Source organism: Chenopodium quinoa, unplaced genomic scaffold, assembly GCF_001683475.1.
Source record: "Chenopodium quinoa cultivar QQ74 unplaced genomic scaffold, ASM168347v1, whole genome shotgun sequence".
Classification (NCBI taxonomy): domain Eukaryota; kingdom Viridiplantae; phylum Streptophyta; class Magnoliopsida; order Caryophyllales; family Amaranthaceae; genus Chenopodium; species Chenopodium quinoa.
Window position 1 is genome coordinate 514,232 of NW_018742681.1, and position 22,664 is coordinate 536,895.

General features: G+C 35.4%; 1 protein-coding gene across 1 annotated transcript; it reads right to left on the reverse strand.

Annotated features, from left to right (window-relative positions):
* Positions 1 to 8,799: 8,799 nt before the first annotated feature.
* Positions 8,800 to 20,667, reverse strand: LOC110722383 (proline--tRNA ligase, chloroplastic/mitochondrial-like). Its single transcript, XM_021901648.1, has 11 exons — positions 20,240 to 20,667; positions 19,659 to 19,715; positions 15,576 to 15,686; positions 15,338 to 15,424; positions 15,148 to 15,261; positions 14,849 to 15,055; positions 14,621 to 14,758; positions 13,549 to 13,710; positions 12,365 to 12,564; positions 9,514 to 9,597; positions 8,800 to 9,356 (listed from the first exon to the last, which is right to left on the reverse strand). Exons 1-11 carry the CDS (start codon positions 20,582 to 20,584, stop codon positions 9,215 to 9,217), a joined length of 1,647 nt encoding a protein of 548 aa, XP_021757340.1. The 5' UTR covers positions 20,585 to 20,667; the 3' UTR covers positions 8,800 to 9,214.
* Positions 20,668 to 22,664: the final 1,997 nt, after the last annotated feature.

A 22,664-nucleotide genomic window follows, 5' to 3' on the forward strand; every position in this document is an offset into this window, starting at 1 on the left:
GTAACGCGATTATGGCGAGGACCTTGGAAGGAATGAGCGAAGAGAGAGCGACAGAGTAAGTGAGAGAGAGAGAGTAAGTGAGAGAAACAGAGAGAGAGAAAGAGTAAAGTGTGGGAGCCTTTTGGTAGAATACAAAATTAAAGATTACAATACACCAACCACCAATGACATACGAGAGAAAATACACTAATACATCTCCAACGGGCTAACAAAAAGCATAACGGGTGTTGATGTGGAATTCCACTCAATAACACCCAGCGAAATTACGCCCTTGCCCCTTGTCTACACATCTTCATGCATAACAAAACTCCATTAGGACAAGCTCCTCCTAAACATGCATGCATTGAGAAAGTTTAGCTTTAATTTAAGGGCAGAGTAACAAAAAACATGTCCGGTTGGAGTTTCATTAGTAAAGGAATTAATACCAACACCATAACACACAAGTTTATTACTATTATCATCGTCATTGTGTGTTGTTAGTACCTCTTATAATTCATTAGGTAGATCGATTTATCCGTGTTGGTATTCTAGCATATGAGTTGTGTTATGCAAATTCACGAGCAATGCTATCGGGCATTTCTGGCCTCGTGTTCAAGTAGAAATAATTAGGTGTATGCCATCAAATTAAGTATATGAAAAATTGACAAGAATAATACCAACTTTAGATTATTTTTTTAATAATCCGAACTTTGATATTGATTTGCTTTTTTATGATCCCAACCGGTTATTCAACTTGTTATAATAAGTTAACTAACACGTGTCAGCATATGATTGGTAAAAAAAAAATCAAAATAATTAAAAAAAAAAAAAGTTAAAATTTTTTTTTAAAAAAAAATAAATTAATTAACTTAAAAACCACCCCTACCAGCGCCCTAACCACCTTACGGCCTTACCCACCCAGCCCATGCCACCATCCAGCCAGGCCGCCGCCCAGCCCATGCCACTGTCCAGCCCAGGCCGCCTCTACCCTCGCCGATCCCCTTCCCGCGCCGGCAACACCACCACCTTTCCTGATTCCCCCTTCTCTACCTCGAATCCATTTCGCCAACCAAAGAACCCATTCAAAAACCTTACCCTTGCCAACTACAGCGACCCTAACTGCGAAGACTGCGAACCCTCACCCTGCCTGCGAGCCGCGACCCTGAGCTACCCAAACCTCCACCCCTTTTCCGATTTTGTGGTTGCCAAAGGGGTTTGCAACTTGCGAGTGGGGATTAATTGGTTGCAAAATGCGGTTGTGGAGAAAGGGAGGGTTGGGGTTGCAGCGGGGAAGGGGGACACCGTCGGGAAGAATATAGGGGCAGGCCGGGTTGAGGCGGAAGCCGGCGGTGGGGAAGGGTAGGGAGGGTGGCTGCTGGTGGTTTTTCTTAAAATTATTTTTTAAATAGTTAGTTTCAAAATAATTATTTAATTGTTAATTAATACTAATGATCTGCCTCAAAAAAAATAGTACTAATAACATATTTTGACCAATCATGTTGTGACATGGGTAAATTACATTTTTTTCTTAAAAAAAAAAATACCTTCTTAGCAGATTACCGGTCACTTGGGACTGTTGAAAGTAAAATCATATCAAAGTTCAGATTATTAAAAAATAATCCAAAATTGGGATTATTTTGGGCGGATGAGCAAAGTTGGGATTATTCTTGTCAATTTTTCCTTAAGTATATGACACACATATTCTTATTAAATGATATTTTAAAATAATTTGATCATGTTCAAACTATTAGTAATTGATACGGGTGCATGGAACTTGATGGAGGAAGTTGAAAAATGTCACGTGTTGTGACACGTAGATGTGCCAAACTCCTTGATGGTCACCTCTCCGGATTGACCATCATCTTTTGTTTGCTTAAAATAAAGCTCCAAGTATTCTATGTGTAGATAAGAGAGAAAACCTATCAATGTCCTACTCAAGTTCAATAATTCATATATTCTTTATTGTAAGGAATTCTTAGGTAATTCAAATTGGAGATAAAAGTAGAGTCAGAGAGTTTTCCAAAGATAGGTCATATGCCTAATTTGAGTAAGAAATTAAACGAAGAAGTTATGATCGTTTGAATTTGAGTTATCCAGGCAATCAGGAGGAGCGCCCGCTCCTATGGTCGTCAATTGAAGTTTTGCAGAAGTGAGGAGCGACCGCTCCTACCCTCTAGAGTGGCAGTTCCAACCCCGTTTCGAGCAGACAACTTTGTTTTTTTATACTTATTTTTGCTATCTTTTAATCTTGATCTTTCATTTGTAATCCAAGGGTTGTGATTTTAAGACTTAAGTTTGTTTGTAAAGTCTTTAAATATGGATAAGCTTGCTTTTGAGAACATCCCCCCTTAATTTTGAAACCAATGAGATTTTCTCTCTCCTTAATCTTGGTGATTATTTGCTATTTTTGTGATTGCTTTTTTGTAATCTTTGTAGTTACACCTTAATCCTAGCTTTACTTGGTACGGTGTTGGCTTTTGATTAAAAACCCTTATTTCATAAATCTTGGTGATTTTTAAAATAGGATTATCTTGTGTTGTTGCATTAGAATTGTTGTAAGTTGAAATTTCCTCCTCTTTCCATGGTTATTTCTTATCAATGTGGTATAATTGTACAATTAGTAACATACATCACTATTTTATAAAATTCATATGCATCCATGCTAATGCACCCGATATATCACATGCATTACTTACAAAGGAAAGCGATGATGGAGCTTGGAAGTTATAGTATAACGCATTGGATATCTCACATACTTAAAATCAACGGGTTTTTTTTTTTGGTTTTTTTTTTTTAAGGAAAAGGGGGAGTGCCTATAAATTGAGGATTAAGGTTGTGAAGGTTCATAAACAATAATTTTTATTATTATATATCATGCGTTTCTTTTTAGTCGAAATGCATTGACTTTTGACACTATTCACATAAAGTACTTTGACTTCTTTGAGATGTAATGTTAAGAATAAATCATAGTTATCTAAGATTTTGTCAAATTCATTTCAACATATATATTCTCTATATCATTTATTTTTTTTAATGAAAATCCTTATATGTAAATGAGGATATTTACATTTGAATATACGTATTTGTAACCGTGTCTAAAATAATATGTCAATTAAATAGAATTGAGAAAATATATAGAAAACTTTTTAAACGATAGTTTGTATCATTTTGTACGGAGAGAACATTTGGTGTGGTACATGTGCTCCATTTCGTAGAAAGTGAAATAGGCTATATATATGTAGAGCTGTCAAAAGTTGACCCGATCTAAACCCGACTATTAACCTACCCGTTTGAACCTGGAAAAATGGTGACTCGAACTCGATATGACCCGACCTGAAACCAACCCTAGACCCGAGTTAAACCGAGTATTTGAGACCCGAACCCGAGCATGAACAGACCTGGAGATGACCCGACCTGAATATACTCCAAACTCGACCTAAACCCGTAAATTATTGACCTGAACCAAACCCGACCTGAATCGAAATTGACCCTAACTCGTTTTAACCCGTCAAAACCTGAATTTAACCCGACCTGTTACTAACCCGTCCAGAATTTAACCTGGCCTGTTACTAAACCGACCCGAATTTAACTAGACCCGTTACTAACCCGACCTGAATTTTACCCGACCTATTACTTACCCGACCCGAAATTCAACCCGATTTGTTACTAACCTGACCCGTAATCAACACGACTTGTTATTGACCCGACCCAAATTCAACCCGAATTGTTCCTGACTCATTTCGAACTCAACCTAACCTGTTATTGACCTGATCCGATTCCAAATCACCTTAAATTCAATTTAGACCACCTTATGTATATTGATCAAAGTATAGTTATATAGTTACGTTGTCACTTGTGTAGTTGTGTGGTTGTGCAAACAAGTTAGTATGATAAGTTCAATAATGCCATTAAAAAATACAAAAATGCCATTAAAAAAAACGTTAACTCGGATATGAACTTATAATAAATAAACAAGTTTAGATAATTTCAAATATAATAAGTTTAGAAAAAAAAAAGTTTAATTAATTTCAAATAAAATAACTCGGGTTTACCAAATACGTATAAAAAAAGTCAAACTTAAAAATACATAAATTATTGACTTGAATCGAACCTGACTTGAACTATTAACAAACCGACCCAAAAAATGAACTGTTAACAAACCGACCCAAAAAATGTACTTGAAGCCGATATGACCCGACCTGAAATCAACCCGAAACCCAGATTAACCCAATATTTGAGACCTGAACCTGTACCCGAATATGACCCGACTTGGAAATGACCCGACCTGATTGTAACCCGCAAATTATTGACTTGAACCGAACCCGACTTAAACCCGAGAATGACCCAACTTGGAAATGATCCGACCTGATTATAACCCGCAAAATATTGATTTGAACCGAACCCGACTCAAACCCGAGAATGACCCTAACTCGTTTTAACCCTTGAAAACCCGAATGTAACCCGACCTGTTATTGACCCGACCTAAACTCGACCCAAACCCAATAAGATCTATGACCCGACGTGACCCGACTCAAGCATGACCCAACCCCAACCCGACCTGCATAGGTTATGACATTAAATCGAATTGACACAACCCGAGTTGACCCGACCCACACTTACCCGACCCGTTTACCCGAATTGACAGCTCTATATATATGCAATTCTTATTCTTCTCTTTCTTAAAAAAATAAATAGAAGATGCATTTCCTTTTAAGCAAGAAGAGATTACGTTAAGTTGGTGATAAGCTTTCATTACTTTCCCAAATCCAACCATGAATCGTCAAGTATGAGTGATCCAACACTTCACGACAACTTTCTAATTATGCATATAATCGACGATTAAATTTTGGTGGCATTGTGACACTCTACCTACATTCTTAAGATATGATTTGTTTGCATTTGGGAAGCAAATTGACATGGAAGACAATTCTACTTCACTTGCCCAAATAGTTGGGTTAATCTTTCAGCAGTCAAGAAATAGCAGCTTTGCTTTGTTTTACCATGCCCGTGGTACAACGGTGGTACAATAAAAATTGCCAACAAAATTTCTATAAATTTTTACTTTGGCTAAACTTTTATAGTGGTTTGGAAGTTTTATAAAGACTTGACTAACATCCAAATTTCTTTTAACTATTTTGGTAATAGCCTGGAACTAGCATTACCATAAACAATAACATAATACTAATTCCATATAATGTTATTACTACAAAAATTGACATTTTCTTTATTGGCTACACTTTCACTTTATTTGCTAATTTATTTATTTTGTTAATAAATCATAGTTATATGATTTACTAAAAGGTAACTTCATGCCTCAATAAAAGTTAGATCACCCTATATTCATATTTATATCACACTTGTATCATTAGAGTTGTGTTGTGTGTGAATTAGGCTGACAATTAGGGCTTAGGCCTGACACAAGCTCTTCGTAAACCCGACGTGAAATGAGATCGATAATAATTTTCTACATGTTGTCCATAGACATCATTTACAAAATTTGGCACGAGTCTGACATGAGCATGATGAGCGTTGGCACGTGGGCAAGCCGTGTATAGGCCCTAACTTAATTTTGGTCCATTTCAAGCACAACATGTTTGAGCACGAGACTCGTTGACACGGCAAATAGGCCTGAATGGCTCGGCGTGTAACCATCTTTTACTTTCACCCTAAAACCACTCTAATTCTACTTTTTTCGCCACACACACGTGTCAATTTTCCACCCCAACAAAGTAAGATAGGAAGGTATGTATGCTCCATCTTCATACAGTATATGTGATACTGTGAAACTAATATGTAATAGTAAGTAGTACTAATAATCTGAAAATGAAGAGAAAGCATAATTTTGTCATTATAGATTTTTTGGCTAGATATTGTTCCCACTTTCATGGAATAAAAGCCAACAACTTCATTATTCCCACCCAACTAAAAAAATGAAAATAAAATAAAAGGTACAACAAAAAAAAAGGGGGGGGGGAGTGAATTTCCTATTACAAATTGGCACCAATGTGAGTGTATCTTAAGTAACCTTCATTAATTCATTATTGTAGTCTCTTTCTATGGTTTCAAATTCATTCAATATATCCATTCATAGCATCAATAAAAATAAGATGAAAAAGCTTCATTTGATGTTAAGAAAATGCAAGAGTTTATCAAGGCAATTGAAAACATCATCCTCCTATACTAGTCTAAGATCCAACTCAACTAAAGAATGTTCGAAGGTAGGAGACCGCCGACAGCATCATTGTGATGACAATGGAGAGACTATCTATGTAGGGAGTTCGAGGAGGCGGTATGTGATCGATTCCAAGTACTTGACTCACCCTTTGTTGAATGCTCTAATTGAAAAGTCGAAGCAAAGTCCAGGGGATCGTAGCATCAACATTAAGTGTGAAGTAGTTCTTTTTTATCATCTTCTATGGATGCTTGAAAATGGTGATCCTAATCTCGACGCTTATGAGTCCTTGGATGAACTTGTTGAGCTCTACATTCAGTGATTATAAGGCGAATGCCTTCTCTAAGATGGAGTGTCACCTAAGGTGGTACAATAGCTGCTATAAAAATTTGTTGTAATGGTGAGAAAAACTGTCAGCAAATTATATATTATTCTTTTGAGGTGTGACAAATAAATGTTTGCAAAAATTGTAAACTTTAATTTGAACTTGTTGATGCAAATCATGACGAGTCCATTAGTCCAATCAAGCATGATCATCCTACAAGTCCAATTCACAAAGAAATCATTCTTGCTAAGTCATTTGAAGATCAAGTGTTAGATACGTTTTGTGCGCATGGACCGTTTCTTGCTAACCAAGGGTTTACTTGTTTACATTCTGGTTATGAATGTTAATGGGCATCCTAGGCACGTTTTGAACAGCCTTAGGCATAGGAAAAGGAGTCCTTGAAGCAAGGAGAAACTTCATTGCAAGTCATAAACATTTAGCATGAAGAAAGGCATGAATCAAGGGGAGGTTACTCCACGTTTTTGCTGGTTCTTTATGGCTGTTTTTAAGCCTTTTTTTCAGCAGTTTTTAAGAGGTTAATTAAGGGTGATTAAAGCCTAAAATCAGTTAAGAAAATCTGTTTAGCTTAGGCGTGATTCTAGGCTAGGTTTTAGCTTTCATGTTTAGTTACAATAAACACACATTAAGCTTGTTTAATGCGTATAGTTTAGTATTAGTTTGTTTTCTTTATTTAAGCTTATGAAATATAAGTGTATGGCAGATTATGATATATGAATTAAGAAAGTTTTCTCCTTAAAAACTATTTATTCTTGTTGCTAAGATAAATCGTTTTGTTGCCAAGTTTAACTTGACGAATTTGAGTGGTTAAGTGAGTTTTCCTTCCATGCAAATTAAACAAGTAGTGGGTTTAAGTGAGTAATCCTTGCCTACATATCTTGTTTTTTTAAGTGAGTAATCCTTACAAACTAACCCTTCTTTCCTCTATAAAACGTTCCTTAACCATTTCCAAAACAACCTACAAACCTTTACCCGTAATTTAACTTAAAACACCAACCTTTTTTTTTCTTTCCACTTAAGTTTGATCCATTAAGCTTGTATTAACTAAGACTTTCTATTAGTTTTTACATCACTTGTTGCATGTAATGGTTAAATCATCACTTCAATGTTCATAAGAAAATTACATTTTACACATTTAGGATTACATATGTGTTTGCCATTCAAAGAAACGTTCAGATTGAATCATATACAATTCCTAGTATGTTTGTTGATTTGTTTTTATTTTTATGTATCTTACATTGTTCAATTGATCATTATACAAGTACATTTCGGTTTCTTGTATGCAAATTTTTGAAATGACCATACAATTACAATACAAAATTCCGATTGTATTTGCAAACAGACTTATCGCTTATAGTGAAAATATTACAAATTTCTACAGAACGGGAAACCTGTCGAGGCGAACAAAATCAATAATTGCTCGTCAATTTTGACAACAAATGTTCATTGGTATTTTTAGACCTCATATCATGTTGTTGGTACAATGTTTATACTGAAATGAGGTCTAAAATTATAAGTGCTTACTTTGTTATTGTCTCATCAATGACAAAAATAATTAGTGATAGATTTTCTGAGTCTCATTTTGGGCTGTTTTGGTGATAAAAGGTGGGTGGTTAACTGGTTATGGATGTTCTGGGAGGCTGTTACGGTGGCTACTAGTGGTAGATCCGTAGATGGCTGCAGTGATATTCGAGGATGACAAGTCAAACCCACGTAGAACGAAAGAACTCAATCTAATAACTTCAGGAACAACAGGTGCAACTTTGAGAATTTCGGTCAGGCTTTAGGGAATGAATTTACTGATTTGAATTAATTACAATTCCATCAACTGTATGCGAAGCTTAAGGATAGAGTTTCTGTTTTTTTTTTCTTTTAAGAGCTTAACGAGTACTACAACCGTAGCAATTCTTACTATCGGAAAAGTTGAACAATAAAAACTAGGCAGCTCTGACTAGACCTTATGGTTTTGCCTAACTTGAATAGAATCAGGCCTATCAGGGTAGGAGGAAGATGTCGCTTCTAGACGAGCTGGCTGAATGGATAGCAGCAGCCTACTCCTCTCCCAGTATGCATTGGATGCTCCTCTTACTGGTACAAAGCTTCATCTCCCATTTTATTTGACTTAAAGAGGTCATTTCTCCAGCAAAATAATACACAGCTGCTATTTGGTTGAGGACTACCACAGGTTGATGTTGTGATTAAAAGAAGTGTGAAAGTTATCCAAAAGGAAGAATAAAAACACTGTAATTTGCTATCTAGTATCGAAACCTGATAAACTCTAGTTTTAAAAAATTAAGACGAGCAATTTATTGCAAGACCAAGCCACATTTTATTCAAAATTTAGGAGCAACACAATGAATTGAATCATGACAAATTGAATGTATAGTAAACCTTGGACCAAAAAGTCTACAAGTTGGAAACGAAGAATATTACTACAATTCACTCGCCTATAAAATCTCTCACAATTTTTTATTTTTTTTTTTTTTGAAAAGATAAAATCTCTCACATCAAACAGTATATGAAGGTAAATGTACAATAATGTATGCCATGTATTCTCGATTTGGAGCGAAAGAACTAATCATATCTGTTGTTCCTAAACATCTGCTTCATAAAAAATCGCATCTTAGAACAATTTGCAACCAAAATATGATGCCAAAGCAAAACTCCCTTTGCATTAGAGTATGATTTTGTCCCTTGAGGTTGTTCATAAAAACCTCTGGCTAGTATGATTTTGCAAAAATTGCGACTTCCTCAGCAGGACCTCCTGTCATCAAGCAAGTTTTTGTCCCTTGAGGTTGTTCAAAAGGGAAACATCTAATTGTTGCCCCGGTTTCTTCTTTTACTTTCAACTCATCCTCATCACTGTACAAAGCAATGAGAAAAACAAATTATATTAAACAGATACATAATGTTCACATAGTAAAGAAAGGAAACGATTTCAAACTCTTGCTCTAAACATCAGCTTCTTAAGTAAGAAATGAGAGATGGTAGGAGAAAGAAAGGCGGAGAAGAAGAAGACCTGCCAGACCAAGGACCCCTTGCCCACTTTCCATCAGATATTGCCGCTTTAAGCTCTTCATATGATGTCACATCCACAATGTTACTGCCAAATATAATTTTAGTCAGTTAACATATTGAAAAAAAAATTTAAAAAGGCACTCGATACAACCAACATAGAGAGGTACAACTAAAGACTACCTTTCTGCATTACAAAATGAGAACCATGCATATTTCCATAAAACAGCCATATGACACACAAGTAGAATCCTTATCTCAAGTAAGTAATGCCTGGTAATCTTCAACTAACGTAATACTATTTTTGAATTCTAGAGATGGGACAAGCTCTCACACAGACCATTGATGTATGAATCTCCTTAAAGTTGATATCACATACCAATGCATGCTGACCCACATCACCCCTCTTCCCCATTTCTCCTCCAGCACATTTCCAGGCCAACCCTCTCCCTAGCCCAAAATTTGATGGACTAAACACAGATTTTCAGATTTGGAGCTGTTCCACAACGTCGGTAAACATGGCTGTATAAGGGATGCTGGAATTTTTACTAATACGACTTGGGGAAATTTTAACTTAGCACTATTGCCAGCAACTTCTGCACATAGCAATGGGGTCTATGGATCCAAAGACCCCATCATCAAATTATCAGTGACTTCCAGCTGGTCTATCATATCAACCATTAAAAACAGGGTAAACAGTAATGGGTTGGCAAAATCAGGGACTTCCCGTGGGTCTGCACCAAAAGTGTGCTGGCATGAGAAGCAAGGAGAAGAGAAAGGAAGAGGAACAAACTTGATAAATTTATTAATTACACCTAAAATACTAGGCCATACTGCAGTACTGGGGTCAATTGGCAAGATATATGAGGCGAATATACGTGGGCCCAATTGAAGAAAGAAATCCCAACTGGTTATGGAGCATACCTCAACAACATTTAATGCCGATATTTTTTTTATAATCTTCAAGTTATCCTTTATAAGCAGGTAAGTAAACAACCCCTTCTGAACAATTGTAACAATTTCTGATCAACAACAGCTTGTATCCTGCCGTATTCAGACTTCCTACCATCATACATACTCCACTCCATTCTTATATCCCCCATAGGAATTTCAAAAAATTTAAGGAAAAAACAGTTAATACTAAATACATTCACAATTGATTATTCTTATGTTGCATTAATCCACCCTCGATCAACTACAGTGTAGACTGCTTCATGTAAGTACTCAATGCATTAAAGTCACAGATCATATTGTGACATTGAGAAATTTTTACAGGCACTACAAAGTTGGGACAGGTAAGAGTAATCTCATTTCTAATTAGAAAGAGAAAAAAGGACCTTGTTAATACACTTTCCCACTTAGTATTTATGATGTAATCATACTCTATCAATTTTGGTAGGCCTTTTAAGAGGGCAATTTACGAGGAAAGAACATATCAGAAAATTAGTTCTTTACAGTTTGGGAACTGACATTATTACAAGAATATAAGACAATATCTGATATTGTGAACAGCTTCATGTTGTACAACAAAAATCCACTTTATGCTACGTTACTAATTTTATTTGAAGTCTTCTAAATAATCAGCTTTTGGAAGAGGCTCATCATCAGGTAATGACCAATCAAACAACATCGTTCAATTTTTCCTATAGAATCTGTTCTCTTTAATCTTTTTTAAAAACTAATTACTTTATCTAGTCAAAATCAGACCAGATAACATTAGATCAAACCAGATAATATATTGATATCTGTTTGCTTATAGCTATGTATCTTTAAATACACATTAGTAATAAATTAAAATATTCACATAGTTGAAAAGTAGTCATTGAGAGTTTGAGACAAATCTAACACACTTCATAATTTTTTTCTTACATATTCTCTTAATATGCGGTCAAAATTTAATCAAACTAGTACACCAGATGAGATCAAAACTGAATCAGAAAGATTAATAAAGTTATACCACAACACCTTATTTCTGGCGAAGAGAACAAGTTCAAAACCTGGACTATGCCATAGTCTACCCACTACATGTAACCCACAAATGATTTTAAAGCCAGTAAAGGATACCTTAATTATGTTAAGAACTGTCCAAGTAAAGGCTTCTGCTTCACCCAGAAGTTTTATGTCCCAAATAACTTGCTAAGAGAGAAGGACCTTAATTGAATGAAGACAAAATACGGTGGTGATAAGCAAGCAAGCAAATGAACACATATTGCTAGCACCAAAGCCTCCTACCATATCAAAACACTGCAACTTTTGTCAAGGTTATGAAGGAACAACTAAAGTATATGAGTCTCTAAGGATCCATTTGGGGGTGGGTGCCACCAGACTGGAATAGGAAGTTGGGATTTTTGACTAATAGGAAAAGACAGCAATCATGGCATTCTAGTAATCTGGTTTTTAAAGCCATACTGTGCAAAATTTCAGGTCCATAGTCTCCCCATCTTTATCTAAAAGGTTTTTCAAGGGTCTTTCAGGACAGTCTCTCTAGCAGTTTCACAAAATTCTACCCAAGGTAGGAATCGTAGTATTTGTACTAGGTTGTTTGTTGTTGGGTCTCATCTTTATCATCTTTTATTATTCAATAAGTTATCTTCTTATAAGTGTTTTTTTTTTATTTTTTTTTTTTACATACCTAACAATAAACATAGAATGGGATGTCAAATTAATAGTCACACTAGCATAATGACATAGCGCATAACTGTGCACAAAGCAGCCCAAAAACAGAATGCACAGTTCACAATATAATTCACCACAATTTACCACTATCAAAAGAAAAGTATCATGATCCAGTTTTAAAGATAAGAATATGCATCTACAACTAGCTGAAGAATCACAAATAAAGCAAAGGAGTATACCTATCACGGAATGATGTTGCCATACTCAACAATGATGCCTGTACTTCATCCAACTTGTCTTTTACATAAGAAACCAGAACATCAGGTTCCATGGATACTCCAAATACTTTTCCTTGTTTACCAGGAATATCTCTTCTTGATATGACCACACTCTTATTCAAAACATCACGTGGACCAATTTCTATTCTTACAGGAACTCCCTGTCAAATAAATTTTGAAAGAAGATGTAATCGTATCTAAGATGCTCTGAGTTATCCCATTCTCAACAAAGATGCATCCAAAAACTAGTATACTCAAGGAAAAGTAAAAAATGATAATAAAATAAAAATTAAAAAAACCAATGAAATTTGCAAAAAAACAACAGTCACAACCAGGGTATCATTTATATCAAAAACTTCAGCAACTACTACCTAACAAAGAATCAGAACCAAGTCATGGCTGCATCCCAGCAGTTTCATGGTGTAAATATAGCTTATATTGTAGTAGGCCAACAAAGCATCAGAATTGTAATGGCATATAGAATATGTTGAACCTTTGGCCTTAACCAGAATTCATTTTGATCAGCAATAAGGGAGTATGGGAGATGTATTTGTCACAAGTCTGTTTCATTGTTTATTGATATTTGATTCCAGCATCACCAATTGTTATGACAATTCACTCCTAATTCTTAATTTCATATGAAAGCACTGCGTATGTAGGGAAAAAGATCTTATAGTGTTTATCACAAGTATGTTCCATTGTTTATTAATATTTGATTCCAGCATCACCAATTGTTTGACAATTCACTCCTAATTACTAATTTAGTATGAAAGCACTGCTTATGTAGGGAAAGATCTAATAGGATGTAATATGAACCTTACCAATTCAACATCCAAGGTTAATAGATGTCACCATTTAAAAAAAATGAAGTTGTACATGAGGAAAAAATTTCACACTAATTCATCACATGAGCTATGTTGTTAAATACCTAAATATGATGCCACAGAAATCTAAAAATGGTATAAATATGGCATGATGCTTAAATGTCTAGACTACCAGTGATTTGAGAAAGCAAAGCAGTATAATGGAAAGATAAAAGCAGTAACAATTACATGATAAAGCATACAGAGAATTATATGGTGAAAAACAAAGTGCTGGGATGCCAGAAATAAGCCTCATGACAATGATCAAGAGTGAACTCACACCTTCATTTCCCAAAAGTTAAATTTCCATCCAGGGGTTTGCTGCTCAGAGTCGTCAAATTTAACTTTAATCCCAGCACTTTTCAAGGCTTCATAAGTAGAAATGCCAGCATCAAGAACTCCTAATTTCTCTTCTTCCTTTTTCCAAATGGGTACAATCACAACCTGAAAGGGCATATAAACAATATAACACGAAATCAGGAATTAAACTACACCAAAATAAACAGAAAATTACTCAACATAACTTGAACTATAGAGAAGACAACTCATGATCGAAACTATAAGTTGTACATAATCTACACATATAACCTATAGTCCTATACTATTTAATGAGTAAGTCAAAAAGTACACGCATTTTACTCCAAGGATGACATTCCATCAAACCAGAATAACGTTTAAGGTCTCTTTGTTCTCCCTTTCAAATTTCATATCTTTGTTCTTCATTTTCTAGGTGAGAGGCAAGTTGTTTTTCATACAATCTCAACCTTAAACTGAAAATACTCTCTCCGATCCTAAAAGTTTAACTTATTTTTCATTTGGGGTGTTTCAGAAACTTACCTTACTAGACAACTATTTACACCTTTCCACTCATTTTTGTTAACTTTATACATAATTTCTCACCCCCACTCACCTTTTACTCCATCTCTCATTATTCATCTTGTCTCACATCCAATCACTTATCTGAAGCTTTCCACGATTACAGTAAGTGAGACAAACTTTCTAGATCAGAAGATGTGTGTTTGTATTGATTTTAATGGAAAAAAATCATTTCATTTAATCAGTTTTCCTAAAAAATAATATAACTAAAATAAGGTAGTTGTTGAAGGAGAACTTTTTGCCTACAGTAACACAAATTCAAGCTTTAGATAAATCTGGCAAGCGCAATTTGTTGACTCTGTAAGCAATCAGATTCCCTTTCTAGTTGTCCCATCTTTTATTTTTCCATTTGTTACAAAAAAAATACAATATTCTTTGCTGCATGATGACATACTTCTTGAAATGCAGCCACTAAGTTCATGCCAAGATGTCACACATTCATTTTATAAAAGAGTAGTTGGAAAATACAACAAGTTACCTGTATAGGAGCAACCCTTGGAGGAAGCATTAAACCAGCATCATCACCATGAGTCATGATTATACCACCCACAAAACGTGTGCTTATAGCCCATGAAGTCTGCCACACATGTTGCCTTTGCCCATTCTCATAAGTAAACTGCATATATAAATGTTCAAATCCTTCATTCAACCAGCAGCATCATTTCAGATTAAACATATACAAGCAATAAGTGCCACTAGGCTGAACCTGTGTGCCAAATGCACGTGAGAAATTCTGTCCAAGGTTGTGGCTAGTGCCAGCTTGTAGAGCTTTCCTGTCACCCATCATAGCCTCGATTGTATAAGTTCTATCAGCACCAGCAAATGTTTCTACCTTTGATTTCCTGCCTGCAATTACAGGTATTGCAGCATGCTCATAAGCAAACTTTGTGTAGACATCAATCATCTGCAAGGCCTGTAACAAGAAAAATTTATCCAGTAGTTAAGAGTATTGCCATTTATCACATCTAACAACTTAATATAGATAAATTATAAAATAAAATAAACCTCTTTCTCTGCCTCTTCTGGAGTGGAATGAGCAGTATGACCTTCTTGCCAAAGAAATTCAAGAGTCCTCACAAATGGCTTTGTGCGCATCTCCCATCTTGTGACATTTGCCCACTAAAAATGAAACTTTTAGACATAGATAGAAGGGAAAAAGGAGAGATACAAAGTTCCTAGCTTATTGTAAACTCACCTGGTTAATCATTAAAGGAAGATCACGATGACTTTGGATCCATTGAGTGAACATATGGTTTACTATAGTTTCACTAGTAGGTCGAACCTGCCAGAACCTCAACAAGTACAACAATCAAAGCCAAGACTCAGTTTACCAACATTGATGCCAAAAAAAAGAAGGAAAAAAAAAAAAAAAAAAAACTTAAATTAAGCAATGTCAAAAGCATAAATAATGAAATTGTCATTCATAATAGTACCACAAGTTTTTCTTCAAGTTCCTTTCCTCCACCAATAGTGACAACAGCTAATTCTGGACTAAAACCTTCAACATGACTAGCTTCTTTCTCTATAAATGAATACGGTATAAACTGCAAAAAGGTTTAAGAAAAAATGGTGTCAGACAAATAACTTAGAAAAAAAAAGGAGAAAAAAGAGAGGGGGAGAGACAGATATATTGCAAACTCAAGCAACACTTGAAAACATATAATGCCCAAATCATAATATGATATCTCCTGAGATTTCATTCAGTTTGACAGCATTTCATTTATATTGGGAATGCTCCATGTAACTCCAAAAGGTAAATAGAATTTTTGAGAATGATAATAGAGTGTACAGACTATACACCAATATAGGACAGAGTCCTTAAAAAAAAAAAAAAATCAAAGCTATCTCACTTTACAACATGAACACCCTAGACAAACATTAAAGTTAATTAACATACACCATTCTATCCCACAAAGACTCCCAGCCAATAGCTCTACTTTTAACCAAGTAGTACTTGTCTAGCGGTAAGGATTGTATCTCACAACCATGAGGTTGTGAGATCAACCCCACTAGGGGTAACTAGGGGGTGGGATTACTTATCCTTTGCACTGGCCCCACTCCCAAGGAGTCTAGCCCGCTAACCCAATTTATAATTTAAAATCATCCCTCTTTCCCACACTTTCCATCTCTCCCATAAAATTTCCCCCCAATTCATAACCCGACGTATAAACATTTCCTTCAAACTTTTGCAACAAAATCCCTTAAATTGGATGAAAATTAATCTCCAAAAAATGAGAAACCATTGGTGTTTCAAAATAAAAATTTATTATACCTAGCTGCTTTGAGTAACAAGCTTTGCGCTCTTCTTGTGCAAGTGTGACAACCCTTGGTGTCTATGAATTCTAAAAAGTTACTAATACTACTTTTTTGGAAAAATTACTTTAAATAATCCAACCTTTGCCCCGTTCTCCCAAAATAAACCAACCTTTGGATTATTCTAGAATAATCCAACCTTTACACCCCTTCTTCCCATATCACACCTGCAGGTCACCTATCTGATACAACCGGTTATATGTGCTACGTGGCACTTCATGATTGGTTTTTTGTTTTTTTTTTATTTTTTTTTTAAATTTTGAGTTGTAAAAAAAGTTTAAAAAAAATTAAAAATTTAAAAAAAAAAAAAAAAAAAACCCACCCCTCTACTGGTTTCTTCTTTCTCTCTCTTCCCCAATCACCACCATCCTTCTTTCTTTCTCCTTTCCCTTCCATGGCCTTCCTCCATTACCACCTCACCTCCCCTTTAACTTACCCACCAACAACACCTCTAGCCACCACAAACCTCCAGCTCCAACCACCACAAACCTCCAACCACCACCAAACACACCTCCAGCCACCACGAATCTCTAGCTAGATTACGATGGTGAGGGGTTGTTGCGTTGGTGGTGTTGTGGATGGGGTGTTGCTGTTATGGTTTTGTGAGGTGGTGATTTCGGGTTTGGTGCGTGAGGGAGTAGCCGGGGAGATTTTGGTCGTGTGGTGGATGCGAAGTGGCTGGAGGTTGGTACGGTGGTAGAAAATTGAAGTTGTTGCTGCCATTAATTGTTTCGGTTGTAAATTGAGGGAGTAGTGTTGTTTGGGGCGGTCTGGTGAAGGTGGTGGTGGGATGGGTGGTGACTTCCAAAGAAAAAATAGGAAGATAAAATGGAGGTGGAGCTTTGGGTGGTGGTAATGGAGGAAGATGATGGCAAATGGTGGGAGGAAGGAGAGGGAAAGGGATGACCAGTTATTTAGGTAACCGGTCATTTGGGTTCATTTTGGGAAGAAGGGGTATAAAGGTTAGATTATTGTGGAATACTCCAAAGGTTGGTTTATTTTGGGAGAATGCGGCAAAGGTTGGATTATTTAATGTAATTTTTCCTACTTTTTTTTATGAAATTTACATTATGAAAATAAATATATTAAAGTACCCTCTTCTTCAATATACTGCATAGCTCGTGTATCTCACAAGTAAGAGATACTAAACAGACAAGCACGAAACTAAAAGAGCTATATTTACATAAATACCTTATCCTTCATTAGTAGTTTATCTTGAACATATCAACTCTAGTTTACCAACAAACTTTTCTTAGGCCTGTTTAGTTCACCTGAATTCGAGTTCAGTTATCAACTAGAAATTTATTTCATATATTATTTATTTTCGTGATGCAAATTTGTCAAGACTAAACTCTATCCAAAACTTTCAGCACCTACTTATTTGGATATCAAGTTTTTTCAGATCGGTTTGATCAGATAATGACTCGATCTAATTCACAGATTTACTTAAATATTATATAGGCACCAAAAGTTTAAACTGAAATCTACATATATCCACCAATAAAAAGGGTCTTAAACATATAACATTTGATATCTCAAATCCTTAATAGTAGTACAATAAAACAATGGGGAAATAACATACAATAAAATAATAATAATTAATAAATAATAATAATTATAAAGAAGATGCAAGATAGAGGCATTAGGCAACTAGGCAGTAGCAAGCAGCACTGTACTAAGTCACAATAATCAGTAGGCAACTAGGGTTGTTTTTTTATTGTCTTTCTATCTCTCTCTTGCAAATACATTAGACTAGTCACCTATGTTGCACAAGGATGGGTACAGAATCGGGTACAGATATGTACTACGCTAGTTTAAAATATAAAGGATACGGGTATGGTTAATTCAGTATTATATAATATGTTCTTTTACGAAATTTGATAAATTTTACTTCTAGCATTCATATAAGATGAAAAAATTATATTAAAAATCATCAAAATAAATAAATTATGCGAAAAGTTTGTTAAAAAAATGAGAATAAAAAAATATAAATAATATACAAAAGTACTTGGTACTCATAAGGGTACGGGTGTGTACAGCGTGTTTAGTACGGGTACGATGATCAAGTGAGGTACACATGCATCATAGTTAGTCACTTAGTCAATATGATGTTTGGGAATTTGGTTTTACCTAGAATAAATGGAAGGGAAAGTGAAAGTGAAAAGCTGAAAAGTAAAAAGAAGAGGGAAAGTAAAAAAAACTTCATTAAATGAGTAAGTAATTCCTTATGAGTTTTCTGTCAGGACTCCGTACCCTTCGGGATTTTTATGTATTCAAAAAATCTGATCCTAACCCAACTATTTCATATCGAATACCCACATTGTTGGTTCCTTTTTTCGGTTTACGGATTGGATTTTGGTTTTCCAGATTTTTGCATAGCCCTATTAGTAACTAAAACTGAATATTACTGGTAAGTATTCATGTATTATAGCTACTTTTTACTAATTTGAAGTAGTATATACTATAGGAAGTTACCAATTTTTTATGATTAAAACTGAATGCTACAAATTGAAACTTATTTTAACAAATTAGAACTGATTTAATTACATTATTCATTACTACATGAGGTTACCGGTATTTACTGATTAAAACTGTTTTTTTTTAATAGAACTATTTTTTACTTATTAGATATGGAGTATTTTTTTACTAGTTCGCTGTATTACATATTGCATGAAACCGATTTTCACTAACTATAACTGATTTCTACTAATTGCAACTTATTATATCCTATGATTTCCTTTCCCTTTTCTTATTACCCCATGCTAAACGCCCTCTTATTTTATAAGATGAGCTAAATAGAACCTTAATTTGGAGATGTTAACCAACTGTTACTTTTCCATGATGAAAAACTGTTGATATGAAGTACTAAGTATTTAAGTGTGTTACGTTTGATAGACACCAATTAATCATATACCACCAAGATTAACGATTTCATGCAATCAGCTATCAACAATGGACTCAAATGAGACAAGTCAATCACACTCCCTAAATGAACTCGAACTTCTATGCAAATATACAAATTTATGTGTTATTAAAGTATAAAACAACCAAAGCAATCAGGAGACACATAATTCCAACTAAAATTCACCATTGTAAAATTAGAACATCCACTAAAAAGCAATTACACAAACAACATAACTGAACTGCATAAAACTAAAAAAAATAATCAAATATACAAGACAATTAGGGAAGAACACTGGTACCTGTGGGAAGTACATATTGCTGTGACCAGTTTCCTTGAACTTAACATTCAAATAATCCTACAAATACCCAATTAACCAAACATATCAATAATTAATCAAACAACATAAAATTCAAAGTAACAAACTCAAATTACAACAGGTACAATGTCAAACACCCAAAAAATATAATCAACCCAAATGGTGAATGCCAAGTAGCTTAGTTGGTAAAGTCGCGAACAGTGGTACCCAAGACACGAGATCAAAACCCAATAGAAGAAAAAGAAAAAATTCAAAGTAATAATTCAAATTACAACTGGTACAATGTCAACCACCCAAAAATAATAATCAACCCAAACGGCGAATGGCAATTAGCTTAACTTAGTTGGTTAAAGTCGCGAAGAGTGGTACCCAAGACATGATATCAAAACCCAATAAAAGAAAACGAAAAAGTAACAATTCAAATTACAACAGGTACAATGTCAACCACACAAAAATAACAATCAACCCAAATGGTAAATACCAATTAGCTTAGTTGGTTGAAGTCTCGAAGAGTGGTACCCAAGACATGATATCAAAACCCGGTAAAATAAAAGAAAGAGTACCTGAATGGATTCCCAGATAGCATAACCATAAGGGCGAATAACCATGGTACCACGAACAGGGCCGTAATCGGAAAGCTCGGCATGATAAATAATGTCAAGGTACCAAGCATTGAAGTCCTGAGAACGTGGGGTGATTACTTTGTCTTGGGATTTAGGCTTGGTGGTGGAAGTGGGTGTTGAAGCGGATGTCTCTGCTGATGATGCACTTCTGGTGCAGAATCTGATGGTGGGTTGAAGATGGTGGTGGTGGTTGCGGCGGCGGAGGATTGCTGTCGAGCGAGAGGAGAAAGAAGATGGGATGAAAATGGAGGAAAGAGAAGGTAATCGGAGTGTGAGTGCCCCCATTTTTTCAGGATTTTGGTGGAGGCGAAACTTGGATGAGGTTCAGGGTTTTAACGTAGTACGAGTAAAAAGAAAATTCAAGTTTATATTCGTGATTGACGTAAAGCGGTAAAGGTATCTATGGGTAAAGGAGTACTCAAGTACTCCGTTTTGATAAGGGTGATAACGTAATTTTGTCAATAAGCAAAATTAATTAAAGAGAATTCGGCAATGTTTTTTTCAAAGATGTTCTGTTGAAATCTGCTCTGCTCATTAAGCCTTGCTATGCTGACTCAATCTGCTCTGCTGACACCTACTCTACTCTGCCAAAAGCTCAAAAGAATAGGGCCTTCATCACCTTACCTCTCCGTCACATTTGACATCCATTAATCCATTATCTCTCTTCCATCCCTGAAATTTGAAACTTTTAATGGAGAAATGATTGGCTACAATGGAGAAATCGAAGATGGTGACAAACTCCTATATTTTGGGGTTAACCATGCCGTTTGTTTTTCCATTTCTACTTAGGGTTTTAGTTTTATTCGGTGGAGAAGCCACGCGAAAATATGGTGGTGGACATTGTAGTTAGCGAGGAAGTTTCAATGGAGGAGGAAGTTTGAGTAACTTCGATGGAGGACGAAGCTTGAGCATCTTCAAATGGAGGAAGATGAATCTTCAAGTTAACAGCATTTATCACAATTTTTTATAATTATTTTATTGAACTTTATAGTTGGCCAATAGATTGAATATGTATAATGATCTGGCACAAGTATAATGTGTTGTTATTTACAATCCCGCCATTAGATAAACATATACTACGTTTATCTATAAGATTAACTTGGGCTCCCTCCGATTATAATAATACAATCTCTATTGCGAAGAGTCTAATACTCCTTCCATCTCATATTATTTGTCACGTATCTAATATTGGGGTCAAATTTAGAAATTTGACTATAAAATCCTTTTAATCTATAAGAGATAATATTTTTTTTTTTACTGGAAGAAAATAATATCATTAATGAATAGCTATACGGCATTTACAATAATAACATTGATTTGTAAACCACATATTTAGCGAAAAACATAACTTTTACAATCACAACCATAACACTTTTGCATATTTGGCATATCTCACACTCTACCACTTCAAGCTTGACGCGATAAGTGATTTTCGATGTCTTTGCATCTTTCTAAGTTAAGACCTTCGTAATCTGTGCTGATCGTAAAGTTGATGATAAATCCTAACCCATTTGAATTAGGGCTGAGCAAAACTATCTGATAATCCGAAAATCTGAAATTCCGATCCGCATCAGATCCGAAAATTTAGGATAACCGATCCGAAAATTTCGGATATCGGATATCAAAAATTTCGATTTCGGATATCCGAATATCCGAAAAAAAGTCGGATATCAGATCGGATATCCGATCCAAAATCCAAAAAAATCACTTTTTTTAATATTTTAAAATATTTTAATATTATAACCCTAGTTTCTCCTCTTTCTCAGTTACCCCTCTATTTTCTCAATTTCTCCTATTATCAGCCTCTTTCTCACATTCTCCTCTATTTTCTCCCTCCTCTCTCATCTCCCTTCTCAGATCATCTCCCTCTTCACTCCTCCACCGTTGTCCAGCCGCGACTTCCCTCACTCTTCCACCTGCGGGCTGCGGCGGCAAAATTGGAGCAGATCTAACGACGGTGACTGCTAACTGCTCCACCGCCGTCGATAATCTCACCGCCGATTTTCAAGCCAACATTATCAATGCTCCACTTAAGAGTATCCATGAACCTAATCGATGTCGGAATCCTCCGCTACATCTCTCACCTCCCTAGTTTTCCTCAAGCCGACATTTAGGCAAAGGTTAATTTTGCCTAAATTTGGTTTTTTTTTTTTTAGGTATTAGTTTGGATAAAAACCGAAAACCGAACTAAACCGAACCGAATAAGCAATTCGGTTCGGTTTTGTTCGGTTTTCGGTTTGGATCGGTTTGAGAAAATGAAAACCGAATTATATCTGTTTGGATTCGGTTTTGGGATTTTAAAAACCGAAAACCGAACACCGAACCGAAATGTATAAGCCCCATATCTCAGCCCATTTTCCTACAT

Coding starts and splice junctions, on each gene's coding strand:
- LOC110722383 (XM_021901648.1), bottom strand. CDS start 20,584: ATGGGGGCACTCACACTCCGATTACCTTCTCTTTCCTCCATTTTCATC. Junction 15,687..19,658: donor GCAATATGTACTTCCCACAG/GTACCAGTGTTC, acceptor ACCTTTTTGCAG/TTTATACCGTATTCATTTAT. Junction 13,711..14,620: donor CAAGGGTTGCTCCTATACAG/GTAACTTGTTGT, acceptor ATGCCCTTTCAG/GTTGTGATTGTACCCATTTG.